The sequence below is a fragment of the Coenobita brevimanus genome, chromosome 72, assembly GCF_032717465.1.
Source record: "Coenobita brevimanus isolate Jiangsu-jjx chromosome 72, ASM3271746v2, whole genome shotgun sequence".
In the NCBI taxonomy this organism is placed as follows: domain Eukaryota; kingdom Metazoa; phylum Arthropoda; class Malacostraca; order Decapoda; family Coenobitidae; genus Coenobita; species Coenobita brevimanus.
In genome coordinates this window covers 42,119,681-42,132,180 of record NC_137025.1, presented here as the reverse complement: position 1 = coordinate 42,132,180, position 12,500 = coordinate 42,119,681, and the positions used below count along the sequence as shown (strand labels likewise).

The window sequence follows — 12,500 nt, the reverse complement described above, 5'->3', positions numbered from 1 at the left end:
AGTCTACTAGTATCAGTTCGCTTTCTCACCAACTTCCACCTCTCTCTCTCTCTCTCTCTCTCCTTCATTCTACAGTACATTATTTTTCATCACTTCTTTTGCTCCCTCCTCCTCCTCCTCCTCCTCTTCTTCCTGAAATGCGTGCAAAGTTGCGTGCAAAACCTACATACATACACACACTGAATGCCACAGGACGGGGTAACGAAGCACACACGCACACGCACACACAGTTTACGTACACGGAGAGAGAGAGAGAGAGAGAGAGAGAGAGAGAGAGAGAGAGAGAGAGAGAGAACGTGGTGGATTAACGAAATGGAAAAGTTCTCTCTCTCTCTCTCTCTCTCCTTCCTTTCTCATTCCCTTCTTTTTTGCTCCTCTCTCCCTGTCCTCCCTCATTTTTCTTTATTATACCTCCCTTCCTCCCTCCCTCGTCCTCTTTCTCTCCTCCTCCCTTCTTCTTCCCTCCACTTCTTATTCCATTTTACTTCCTCCTCTCCCTCTTCCTTCCCTCACTCCCTCCTCTCTTCCTTCCTTCCCTCCCTCCCTCCTCTCTTCCTTCCCTCCCTTCCTCCCTCCTCTCTTCCTTTCTTCCCTCCCTCCCTCCTTCCTTCCCTCCGTTCTCTCTTCCTTCCCTCCCGCCCTCCCTCCTCTCTTCATTTCTTCCTTCCCTCCCTCCTCTCTTCCCTCCCTCCCTCCTCTCTTCCTTCCCTCCCTCCCTCCCTCCTCTCTTCCTTCCCTCCCTCCCTCCGTCCTCTCTTCCTTCCCTCTATCCCTCCCTCCCTCCGTCCTCTCTTCCTTCCCTCCCTCCCTCCGTCCTCTCTTCCTTCCCTCCCTCCCTCCGTCCTCTCTTCCTTCCCTCCCTCCCTCCCTCCGTCCTCTCTTCCTTCCCTCCCTCCCTCCCTCCTCTCTTCCTTCCCTCTATCCCTCCCTCCCTCCTCTCTTTCTTCCCTCCCTCCCTCCCTCCTCTCCTCCTTCCCTCTGTCCTCTCTTCCTTCCCTCCCTCCCTCTCTCCTCTCTTCCTTCCTTCCCTCCCTCCGTCCTCTCTTCCTTCCCTCCCTCCCTCCTCTTTTCATTCCCTCCCTTTCAGTACTGCCTCTTACTCCTCCCTTTTTACTGCTGCCTCCTCTCTCTCTCTCTCTCTCTCTAAGATTCCTACTCCTTTTAATGTTTCTTCCTCTGCCTCTTCCTCTCTTTCTCCCCCTCCTTCCTCTCCTCCTCCTCTTTTTTTCTTCCTCCCCCCTCCCCTTCCTCCCCGCCACTCCCCTCCCCCCTTGCTTTTAGGAGAGACCAGCTCAAATGTGTCGTCCTCTCTCTCTCTCTCTCTAATAATATATGTAGTCTGTTTATCTATCTACGTCTATCTATCTATCTATCTATATCTCTTTCAAGAAAAATAATTCTTTTCTCCCTCTCCCTTCATCCTTCACTCCTTGCATCTCTCTCTCTCTCTCTCTCTCTCTCTCCATTCCTTCTTCCTCTTTCCCTTCTTCCTTTCTCCCTCCTTTCTTTTCTTGCTCCGCCCTCCCTCCCTCCCTCCTCTCTTCCTTCCCTCCCTCCCTCCCCCCTCTCTTCCTTCCCTTCCTCCATCCCTCCTCTCTTCATTCCCTCCCTTTCACTACTGCCTCATACTCCTCCCTTTTTACTGCTACCTCCTCTCTCTCTCTCTCTCTCTCTCTCTCTCTCTCCCTCCCTCCCTCTCTCTCTCTCTCTCACCACCACAGAGGCCACCACACCGCCATCTTGCCCCTCTCACGCAAATTGAGTTTTAGGCGCCTCTCACTTCCACATCTCATTTTATTTGTCACTTTTCTTTTTTCATCATCATCATCATCACCATCATCATCACCATCATCATATCATCATCATCTTTCATCATCATCATCATCATCATCATCACCACCATCACCATCATCATCATCACCATCATCTGTATTTTTCTGCTTCTCTTTCACCGTCATCATCATCATCATCGTCATCATCACCACCACCACCACCACCACCACCACCATCATCCCCATCATCATCATCATCATCTATTTTCTCTCTCTCTCTCTCTCTCACATCAATATTATTTTCATCTTCATCTTCACTCACTTTCCTTCTTCTCTTTCTACTACTTTCTTACTTTGCTTCTCTCTCTCTCTCTCTCTCTCTCTCTCTCCCACATCATCATAACAACTACCATCAAAACCACAACTATTAACACCAGACCTCTCTCTCTCTCTCTCTCTCTCTCTCCATTCCCACACTCTGACCTAAGCCTTCACCCTTCCCCCCCTTCTTTACCCTTCTCTCTTTCCTCATCCTTCCTCCCCCTCCACCACGCCCACCTCACCTCCTCCCCACCCTCTCTTCCTCCCCCTTCCACCCATCCCTCCACCCATTTTCTTTCTTCTATTGACTGCTACTTTTCAACATACACACACACACACGCTCTCTCTCTCTCTCTCTCTCTCTCTCTCTCTCTCTCTCTCTCGGCCCTTAGAAGCTAGAATTTTCACTTCAAAAATCCATACCGGTAAATCCTTCAGAAGACAGGAAGAAAATATAAAGTAAATAGAAAATGTAAAGAAAATAAAGAAATAAAGCAAATAAAGAAAATATAAAGGAAATAAAGAAAATATAAAGGAAATAAAGAAAATATAAAGAAAATATAAAGAAAATAAAGAAAATATAAAGAAAATAAAGAAAATATAAAGAAAATAAAGAAAATATAAAGAAAATAAAGAAAATATAAAGAAAAATAAAGAAAATAAAGAAAAATAAAGAAAATAAAGAAAATATAAAGAAAATATAAAGAAAATATAAAGAAAATATAAAGAAAATATAAAGAAAATAAAGAAAATATAAAGAAAATAAAGAAGATATAAAGAAAATATGAAGATGAAGAAGGGAAATGTAGGAGGGGGAAATGAGTGAGGAAGTGGGTGAATAATGAAGGAAGGAATGAAGACGATGAAGAGGAAATGAGGGAATGAGGAGGGAAAATGAGGGAGTGAGGAGGGAAAATGAATGGATGATGAGTGTAATGAGGGAGAGATGAATGGATGATGAGTGTAATGAGAAAGATGGATGGGAGTGAAATGAATGTGAATTGAATGGGGAGGGGAGGGGAGGGAGAAGGGAGGGAAGGGAAGGGAGAAGGGAGGGAAGGGAAGGGAGAAGGGAGGGAAGGGAAGGGAGGGAAGGGGAGGGAGACGGGAGGGAAGGGGAGGAGGGGTGATGAATGTAATGAGAAAGATGAATGGGAGTCAAATGAATGTGAACTGAATGGGGAGGTGAGGGGAGGGGAGGGGAGGGGGGTGATGTAACTTCCACCCCCCCACCCCCTCCACCCATGTATTTTCCATTTTCTATTAATTTTCATTTTTCATCCATTTTTCTCTCTCTCTCATTTTCTTGATATTTCCTTATTTCCTCATACAAGGGAAAATTGTCTTGATAGGGAGGAGGAGGAGGAGGAGAAAACGAAGAAGACAATATTACCACCATAACCCTTAACATAAGATGACCCTAACAACTCTCTACTGCTTTATTTTAGCTAACAACTGATGACTTTATTTTCAAGGTGAGATAAAGAAGAACCTGAGAGTGTTAATCCTTATCTTCATCTTTATCTTGTCTCCCTCCCAGGCAAGCGTGGTATTCCTCTCCCTGTGTGTTCTTATCTACGGCGCACCTTCTGATTCCTACCGCCCCCTATACACCCCCTCCCCCTACCACCCCGCCCCCCCTCCCGTGTACACCCCAGCCCCCTACCACCCCCCGCCACAGCCTGTCTACAAGCCCAAGCCGGTGTACGAGCCTAAGCCGGTATATAAGCCTGCTCCTTACCACCCGAAGCCCGTTTACGATGAGGTAAGACACTGGAAATTAAATTGCTTTCATCTTCTACTATTAATTTTTCTCGTATCACAACTACTTCCGCTTATCTGCTTCTACTTTTCATTTTTCTCGTATCACAACTACTTCCGCTTACCTGCCTGATTGATAGGTAATTAGCACAGGTGTATATTGTCATCCTGAGATGCTTCACTTTTTTTTTAAATGCAAGAAAGAAAGAACCCAAGGCTGACCCTAAAAGATTGTTCCCTTCAAGATAAAAATAATAGCTAAAATTCTCCAAAGGGTTGTTTTACGATGATCTATCTATCTACCTATCTATTCATCCTGCCTTCCTTCCATGCACCCATTCATCCATCCATCTATCTACCCATCAATCTTCCTTCCATCCTCCCTTCTTTCCATCCATCCATCCACCCTACCTTCCTTCAACCCATCTATCTATCTATCTATCTATTCATCACCCACCCACCTACAGTACCTTCCACCAACCCACCTGTCCATCTATCTATCTATCTATCTATCCATCCATCCATCCACCTATTCAACCATCCATCAATCATTCCATCCATCTATCTATCTATCTATCTATCTATCCATCCATCCATCCACCTATTCAACCATCCATCAATCATTCCATCCATCTATCTATCTATCTATCTATCCATCCATCCATCCACCTATTCAACCATCCATCAATCATTCCATCCATCTATCTATCTATCTATCTATCCACAGAAGCCCAAACCCTACTCCTTCGACTACGGGGTGCAAGATGACTACTCCGGAACGCACTTCGGTCACACGGAGAACTCAGACGGTCAGGCGGTCAAAGGGTCGTACACGGTCGCTCTCCCCGACGGTCGCATCCAGACGGTCAACTACATCGCCGACCACTACAACGGCTTCCAGGTGCGGTCAATAATCCCTTACCGTGGAGGCGATTTGTTTGTGGCCACCCTTACAGGATTAAGGCGTCCGGCAACAAAGATGGATAGATAAAGGGGTAGGTAGGTAGGTAGGTAGGTAAGTAGGTAAGTAGGTAGGCAGGTAGGTAGGTAAGTAGGTAGGTAGGTGGGTAAGTATATAAACTAATCTAATCTACCCCAACAAGCTCCTTTTAAAACTGTCTAATCCTGGAGTTCACCTTCTTCCGGTCGGGCCCTCCCCCCCTTAGCCCCGCGTCACATACACAAGCCCCCCCATCCCCCATATCCACCCCCTCCCCCCTCCACCCCCTCCTCCTACCATCATCTGACCAAAAAACTTGTTGCAAAAGAATTATTATTTTTGGTGTAACTTGCAGTGGAAGTGAACTCAATTGCATAAATGTTGCATTAGAGAGAGAGAGAGAGAGAGAGTGGGATTCAGTCTTGCAATACAGGATTTACTCGTATCTTATAATTTTCTTTCAAGATGGTCAGATGAGAGAGAGAGAGAGAAAGAGAGAGAGAGAGAGAGAGAGAGAGAGAGAGAGAGGAAACTAGCTCACTACAAGGGTGCAAAGGAAAATAGCTTCTAAACACTCCGCAGACAGTGACCAAATTTATAGTTCATTCTGAGACACACACACACACACACACACACACACACACACACACACACACACACACACACACACACACACACACGTTAATTCACGATAGACTAATTCACTTAATAATTCGTTGAGTCTATATAATTACGTCTCCCCTAGTAGTTAAGAATCTTCATAATTAGCCAATTGTAGTTAAGGATCATTATAGTTAACCCTCTTGTAATTGAGAACTTTTATAATTACCCCCCGTGTAAAGATTCTATAATTAGGTTCTTGTAATTAAAAATCTTTATAATTACCCCTTTGTACTGAAGAACTTATAATTACTCCCCTTGCAATTAAGACCTTTATATAATTACTCCCTTTGTAATTAAAACCTTTATAATTACCCCTACATAATTAAGAATCTTTATAATTACCCCTGTATAGTTAAGAATCTCCATAATTACCCCCTTATAATTAAGAATCTATAATTACCCCCTTAATTACCATGTAATTAAGAATCTTCATAATTACGTCCCCCTCCCCCCCCCAGGCCGAAGTCACCTACGAGGGCGAACCCGTGTACCCCAAATACCAGCCGGAGCCGAGTTACAAGCCTGCCCCGAAGCCCTACCACCCACCACAGCCCGTGTACAAGCCCAAGCCTGTATACAAGCCTGCCCCCAAGCCTGTCTACAAGCCTGTCTACACCCCCGCCCCCTACAAGCCTGCCTACCCTGTTTACCAATAAGATTTTGATTGGAATTCTGATTTTTTTCCCTTCTCTGATTTTCCCTGATTTTTCCCTTATTTTTTTCCATTATTTTTCACTGATTTTTTTCATTATTTTTTCGGACTTTTTCATTATTTTTTTAACAATTTTTTTTTTTTCATTATTTTTCACTTAATAATTTTTCCACTTTTTCCGTCAATTTCTTCACTTTTTTCATTGATTTTTTTCAGACATTTCCATGAATTTTTTCACCGATTTTTTTTTCTTTATTGATTTCTTTCGCTGACTTTCTCACTTATTTTTTCACTTACTCATTTTTCATTTTTTTTTTCACTAATTTTTTCAGTTTTTTTTTTTTTTTCACTTATTTTTGCATTTTTTTTTCACTTTTTTTTTTTTTGGTCAAAAATTTTTTCCACTGATTATTTTTTTCAATAATATTCTTCATTTTTTTTTTTTGGTCAACTTTTTTCACTGATTTTTTCAATACTTTTTTTCACTGATTTTTTTTCTGCTGATGCCTCTCATTCTGATTTATTTTTTATTTTCTGTTTTTTATTTTCATTTTCTTTCTTTCAAGTTTATTTTGGAGTTTTACTAGATTTTCACATTTTTGTCACTTATTAATTTGTAAAAGGTGATGTGTGTGTGTGTGTGTGTGTGTGTGTGTGTGTGTGTGTGTGTGTGTGTGTGTGTGTGTGTGTGTGTGTGTGTGTGTGAGAGAGAGAGAGAGAGAGAGAGAGAGAGAGAGAGAGAGAGAGAGAGAGAGAGAGAGAGAGAGAGAGAGAGAGAGAGAATCTATACAAGAAACTTATACATTTTCTTAATTTCTAAAAATATATATATAAATATTTTTGTATTTTTCTGTTGTAAAAAAAAAAAATGATTTATTTTTGTGGTGTCTTCGAAGTACACAGTATATTCTCGAAATCTATTTTAATTTTCCCGATAGATAAATTTTTCCCGATAGATACTGACTTCATTGGGATGATAAAACATATATACAAATAATAATAATAATAATAATAATAAAATAATAATAAAAATAATAAAATAATAAAAATAATAAAAATAACAATAATGATTATAATAATAATAATAATAATAATAATAATAATACAAGGGGGAAGAGGGGAGAAAAAGAGAGGGGAGAGGAAGAGAGAAGAGGAGAGGGGAGATGTGGGAGAGGGGAAGGAGAGAGGGGTGGAGGGGGAGAGTGTAGGAGAGAGAAAAGTTGAAAGAAGGAAAGAGGGGAGGGGAGGGGAGCGGAGGGGAACGACAAACTGGTAAAGAAGGGGAGAAGAGGGGAAGAATGGATGAGACACGAGAGGGGAGGGAAAGGGGAGAGAGAGGGAGAGGGGAGAGACGAGAGGAGAGGACTGGGAGAGGGAAGAGAAGGGCAGTGTGTGTGTGTGTGTGTGTGTGTGTGTGTGTGTGTGTGTGTGTGTGTGTGTGAGAGAGAGAGAGAGAGAGAGAGAGAGAGAATTAATGGGAGAGGGGAGATTTCGGAGGACAACCACATTTCTGCCACAACTACCACCACAACCACAACTACTACCATCACAACCACAACTACCACCACAACCACAACTACTACCACCACAACCACAACTACCATCACAACTACTACCACAACCACCACAGCAGGGGGGGGGGAGTGTCGGAGTGGTGTGTGGTGTTATTGTCGTGGCTATTGACAGGTGTCTTTCCTCCCGACAGGTGTTTCTCTCTCTCTCTCTCTCTCTCGTTTATCTTTCCATTTTATCCATCCATCCCTTCCTCTCCACAAAATCTCTCTCTCTCTCTCTCTCTCTCTCTCTCTCTCTCTCACACACACACACACACAACTTTCTCCCTTCACTTCCTTCATTTCCTCTCTTTCTCTCCTTCATTTCTACTTTCCCTTCCTTTCCCCCCTCCTCTCTCTCTCTCTCTCTCTCTCTCTCTCTCTCTCTCTCTCCCTCTGATAGTCACACTCACTGCTTCCACATAATAGTCGCCTCTCTCCTCTACCCCTCCCCTCTCCTCCCCTCCCTCCCCCTTTATCTCTTATCTCTCCCCTCTCCCTCCATCTCCCCCTCTCCCTTTTTTCCTTCCCTCCATTTTTTCTCCCTCCCTCTCCCTCCATCACCATCCCTTCCTCTCCACTCCACGCTCACTCACCATCTCTCTCTCTCTCTCTCTCTCTCTCTCACACACACACACACACACACACACACACACAAACTTTCTCCCTTCACTTCCATCCTCATTTCCTCTCACTCTCTCCTTCATTTCTACTTTCCATTTCTTTTCTCCTTCTCTCTCTCTCTCTCTCTCTCTCTCTCTCTCTCTCTCTCTCTCTCACACCACCTGTCCCAATTCACTCAGGTGGCTCTCTGATAGTCACACGTAGTGCTCCTGCATAATGCTCAATTCCTCTCTCACTCTCTCTCAATACCTCTTCCTTGTGGCATCTTCCTCCGCCCTACTTCATTTTCTCTCTCTCTCTAATATCTCTTCCTTCTCTGTCACATCCTCTTCCACCCTACTTCATTCTCTCTCTCTCTCTCTCTCTCTCTCTCTCTCTCTCTCTCTCTCTCTCTCAATACCTCTTCCTTGTGGCATCCTCTTCCACCCTACTTCATTCTCTCTCTCTCTCTCTCTCTCTCTCTCTCTCTCTCTCTCTCTCTCTCTCTCTCTCTCTCGGCCACTTCAAGAGGCTCCCTCATGTAAGCATCTCCTTACATAATAAAGGAAGATTAAATTGATAGATAAACAGATAGACAGGCAAAGACAGACAGACAGAAACAAAGAGAGAGAGAGAGAGAGAGAGAGAGAGAGAGAGGTTAAGGAAGCTCCCTAACACCTTTTTCTTAGCGATTTATTTCTGACTCTACTCCGTTATATTCTTGTGTGTTATTCATGCAACCTATGTCGATGTTGAAAAGACAAGGAATATTAATGAGTTTGGAAAATAAATCGCTAAGGAAGAGGTGTTAAGGGGCTTCCTTACCCGACGAGATATGGGTAAAAAGTGTGTAACAAGGAAGCTCCCTAGCACCTTCTCCTCAGCGATTTATTTTGCTTATTACACCTTGCCGGTTTCTTCTGTGATAAATCATTTCAAAACCATCATACAAAAGGATATTAACCGGCTACATCGAAAAATAAATCGCTAAGGAAGAGGTGTTAGGGAATACCGACACAGGAGTCCTACTTACTTCCTTTCCCAATCAACCCATATACACATTCCCAAAAGAAAGAACCCAAGGCTGACATTAAAAGACTGGAGGTCATAGGCAGTGGGAAAAACGGATTGAAGATGACAGTTCCAGAGTTGACCAGTTGCCTACATGAGAGAATTCGCTTACAAGCACACCCAATCTCTTGGAAGCAGATTTTACACGAGATGTAATACGATCTTTCCAAGACAAGTCCCGAGTAAATGAAACCCCAAGCATGTTCAAGGATGATGTAGGATTAAGCTGAATATTATTAAACATTAGTGGGTATACCTGTGCAAGATTTTGTCGGGTTGATAGGTGTAAGAACTGAGTCTTAGATGCATTAAAGACAACCAGATTATTTTTATCCCAGTCAGTGATACGAGCCAAGTCAGACATTAGGTGTGCCATAGCCTCATCCCTTGTTTGTTGAAATAACTGCTGGGATGGACGTTGCGGGAACCGAATGGAAAGGTGAAGGGTGGAGTCATCAGCGTATGAGTGGATAGGGTTAGATGTACAGCTTAGAAGGTCATTGATGAATAAAAGGAAGAGTGCTGGTGATAGGACAGAGCCCTGAGGAACACCACTGTTAACAGATCTAGGAGAAGAACGATGGCCGTCTACAACAGCGGCTATAGAACGACCAGAAAGAAGCTAGAGATGGAGGCACAGATAGAAGGTCAGAAACCGTAAGAGGGCAGTTTGGAATTAAATATTTATGCCTGACTCGATCGAAAGCCTTTGAGATGTCAAGTGCAATGGCAAAGCTTTCGCCAAAGTCCTGAAAGGAGGATGACCAGGAGTCTGAAAGGTAGGTGAGAAGATCGCCTGTGCAGCGTCCCTGACGGAACCCATACTGACGATCAGAAAGGTGATAGGAAACATGCTTTAAATTTTTTCTATTAAGAATTGACTCGAAAACTTTTGAGATACATGATGTTAAAGAAATTGGACGATACTTAAAGGGTTGGGAGTGGTCACCGTTCTTTGGAACTGGCTGAATGAGAGCAAACTTCCAGCAAGAAGGAAAGGTACAAGTTGACAGACAAAGGCGAAAGAGTTTGCCTAGGCAGGGTGTAAGCACAGAAGCACAGTTCTTGAGAACAACAGGAGGGACTCCATCAGGCCCATATGCCTTGTTAGTATTGAGGCCAGTCTATTTATCTATCTATCTATCTATCTATAGCCCGACGCCCTAATCCCGCACAGGGTGGCCGCAGACAAAACGCCTCCAAGTCACTCTGTCACCCACCAATTGACTACCCTCCCCCCAACTCACCCCCCCCCCCTCCCTCATATACCTCTCAACTCCATCCCTCCACCTCATCCTCGGTCAGTCATGAGGAAGTCAGAGGGAGGAAGTGATGGAGGAACAGCACCGGAATCGTTTAAGGTGGAATTGGAGGAGAAAGTCTGAGTGAAGAGATCTGCTTTATTAGTAGAAGAAATAGCTACAAAGCCATCAGAGTAGAAAAGAGGGAAGGATGATGAGGTAAAGTTGTTAGAAAGGTTCTTGGCAAGCTGCTAGAAGGAGTGGGAAGAATTCGAGTTGGAGAGTTGAGAGCATTTATAACGGATGAAATTATTTTTAGCAGAGCGAAGAACAGACTTAGCACGATTCCGGCCAGAAACGTATAAAAGATGTGATTCAAGGGTGGGTTGGCTCCGGTACCTTTTGTAGGCCCTCTCCTTGTTGCGGACAGCATTAGAACAAGCGTGATTAAATCAAGGCTTTCTTGCATTAGTCAGAGGATATGAGAAAGGAATGTATGCTTCCATGCCTGAGAGAATAACCTCCGTAATGCGCAAGGCACACTCAGATGGCTCACGGCCATGGAAGCAATAATCATTCCAGGGAAAATCAAAGAAGTACTGCCTGAGGGCCTCCCAATCCGCAGCTCCAAAATGCCACAGACGACGTTTCCCTGGAGGGTCCACAGGCCGTACCGGAGTGATAGGACAGGTTAAGGTGATAAGGTTGTGATCGGAGGAGCCCAACGGAGAGAAAAGATTAACAGTGTAAGCAGAAGGATTAGTTGTGAGGAAGAGGTCAAGTATGTGCAGCAACTACACTCAGAAATCATTAGTACCATGTTTGGATAGATGCATCGATACTTGCAAAATTAAGAACAAAAGCTCAACCAATAGTGTAGATACATCCACTCAGGCACCTCAGATTGAGCAGGCGATGATAGATGATAGAACAAGCGATGATAGAAGGGCGATAAGCGATAGTACAAAAAATTGTTATATTAGTAAAGTAAAGAGTTTCCCAGTTAGTAATAAAGTAAATAACAGCAAATGCCAAGGTAGAGGCATAACTACTAGTAATAATCTGAAAGTGTACTACACAAACAGCCGGAGTTTACGTAATAAAATGGAAGAACTGAGGGCTTTAATTTGTACAGAGAAAATAGACATTGCCGTTATTAGTGAAACTTGGATGAATACAGACACTCGAGAATTTTTAGCAGAATATCAGATAAAAGGCTATAATATTTTTGTGTCAAACCGTCAGGGAAGAAAGGGGGGAGGGGTAGCTATTTATGTAAAGGATTCATTAATCTGTTATAATAAAGAAGACATTAAAGTAAATAGGGACACAGAAAGTGTCTGGGTTGAAATTAGTAACAATAGGGAGAAATTAGTCTTAGGAGCAATTTACAGATCTCCTAAATTAAGTAGAGCTGATAGTAAATACCTTTGGGAGGAAATGAGGAAAGCATCACAGTCCAGCTTAGTAATAATTGTAGGGGACCTTAATCTGCCAAGGATAGATTGGAGAATTCAGACAGGAGATGCAGAGTCAGAGGAATTTCTAGAGGTAGTACAGGATAATTTCCTTTATCAGTATATAAGGGAGCCCACCAGAGGTAATAATATACTAGATTTGGTTTTAGCTAATAAAGAAAATATCATTAGCGATATAGAGGTTGGTGGACGACTTGGTAATAGCGATCATGAAGAAATTAAGTTCAAATTTATTTGGGATGTTTGTTCCACTGAAAATACCTCCACCGTTCCTAATTTTCGTCTAGGAGATTTCGATGGCTTAAGAGCTTATTTTCGAACGGTATTCCACAGGGAGATTAGCTATTGGAGGGAATGCCAGGTCAGTGTGGAATCCCAGGTCATAGGTCAGGCGCAGGAAACACCTGGGGATAGGAATGTAGTCCAGGTGACGGAAATTAACTCA

General features: G+C 43.2%; 1 protein-coding gene across 1 annotated transcript in view; it reads left to right on the top strand.

Annotated features, from left to right (window-relative positions):
• The window catches only part of LOC145407119 (uncharacterized), a 128,812-nt gene extending 122,699 nt beyond the window's left edge, over positions 1 to 6,113 (top strand). Inside the window, exons 4-6 of the mRNA XM_080278138.1 lie at positions 3,729 to 3,846; positions 4,585 to 4,755; positions 5,916 to 6,113. Coding sequence (XP_080134264.1) covers positions 3,729 to 3,846; positions 4,585 to 4,755; positions 5,916 to 6,113 — 487 coding nt within the window. The remainder of the gene's footprint in view (positions 1 to 3,728; positions 3,847 to 4,584; positions 4,756 to 5,915) is intronic.
• The last annotated feature ends 6,387 nt before the right edge of the window (positions 6,114 to 12,500 follow it).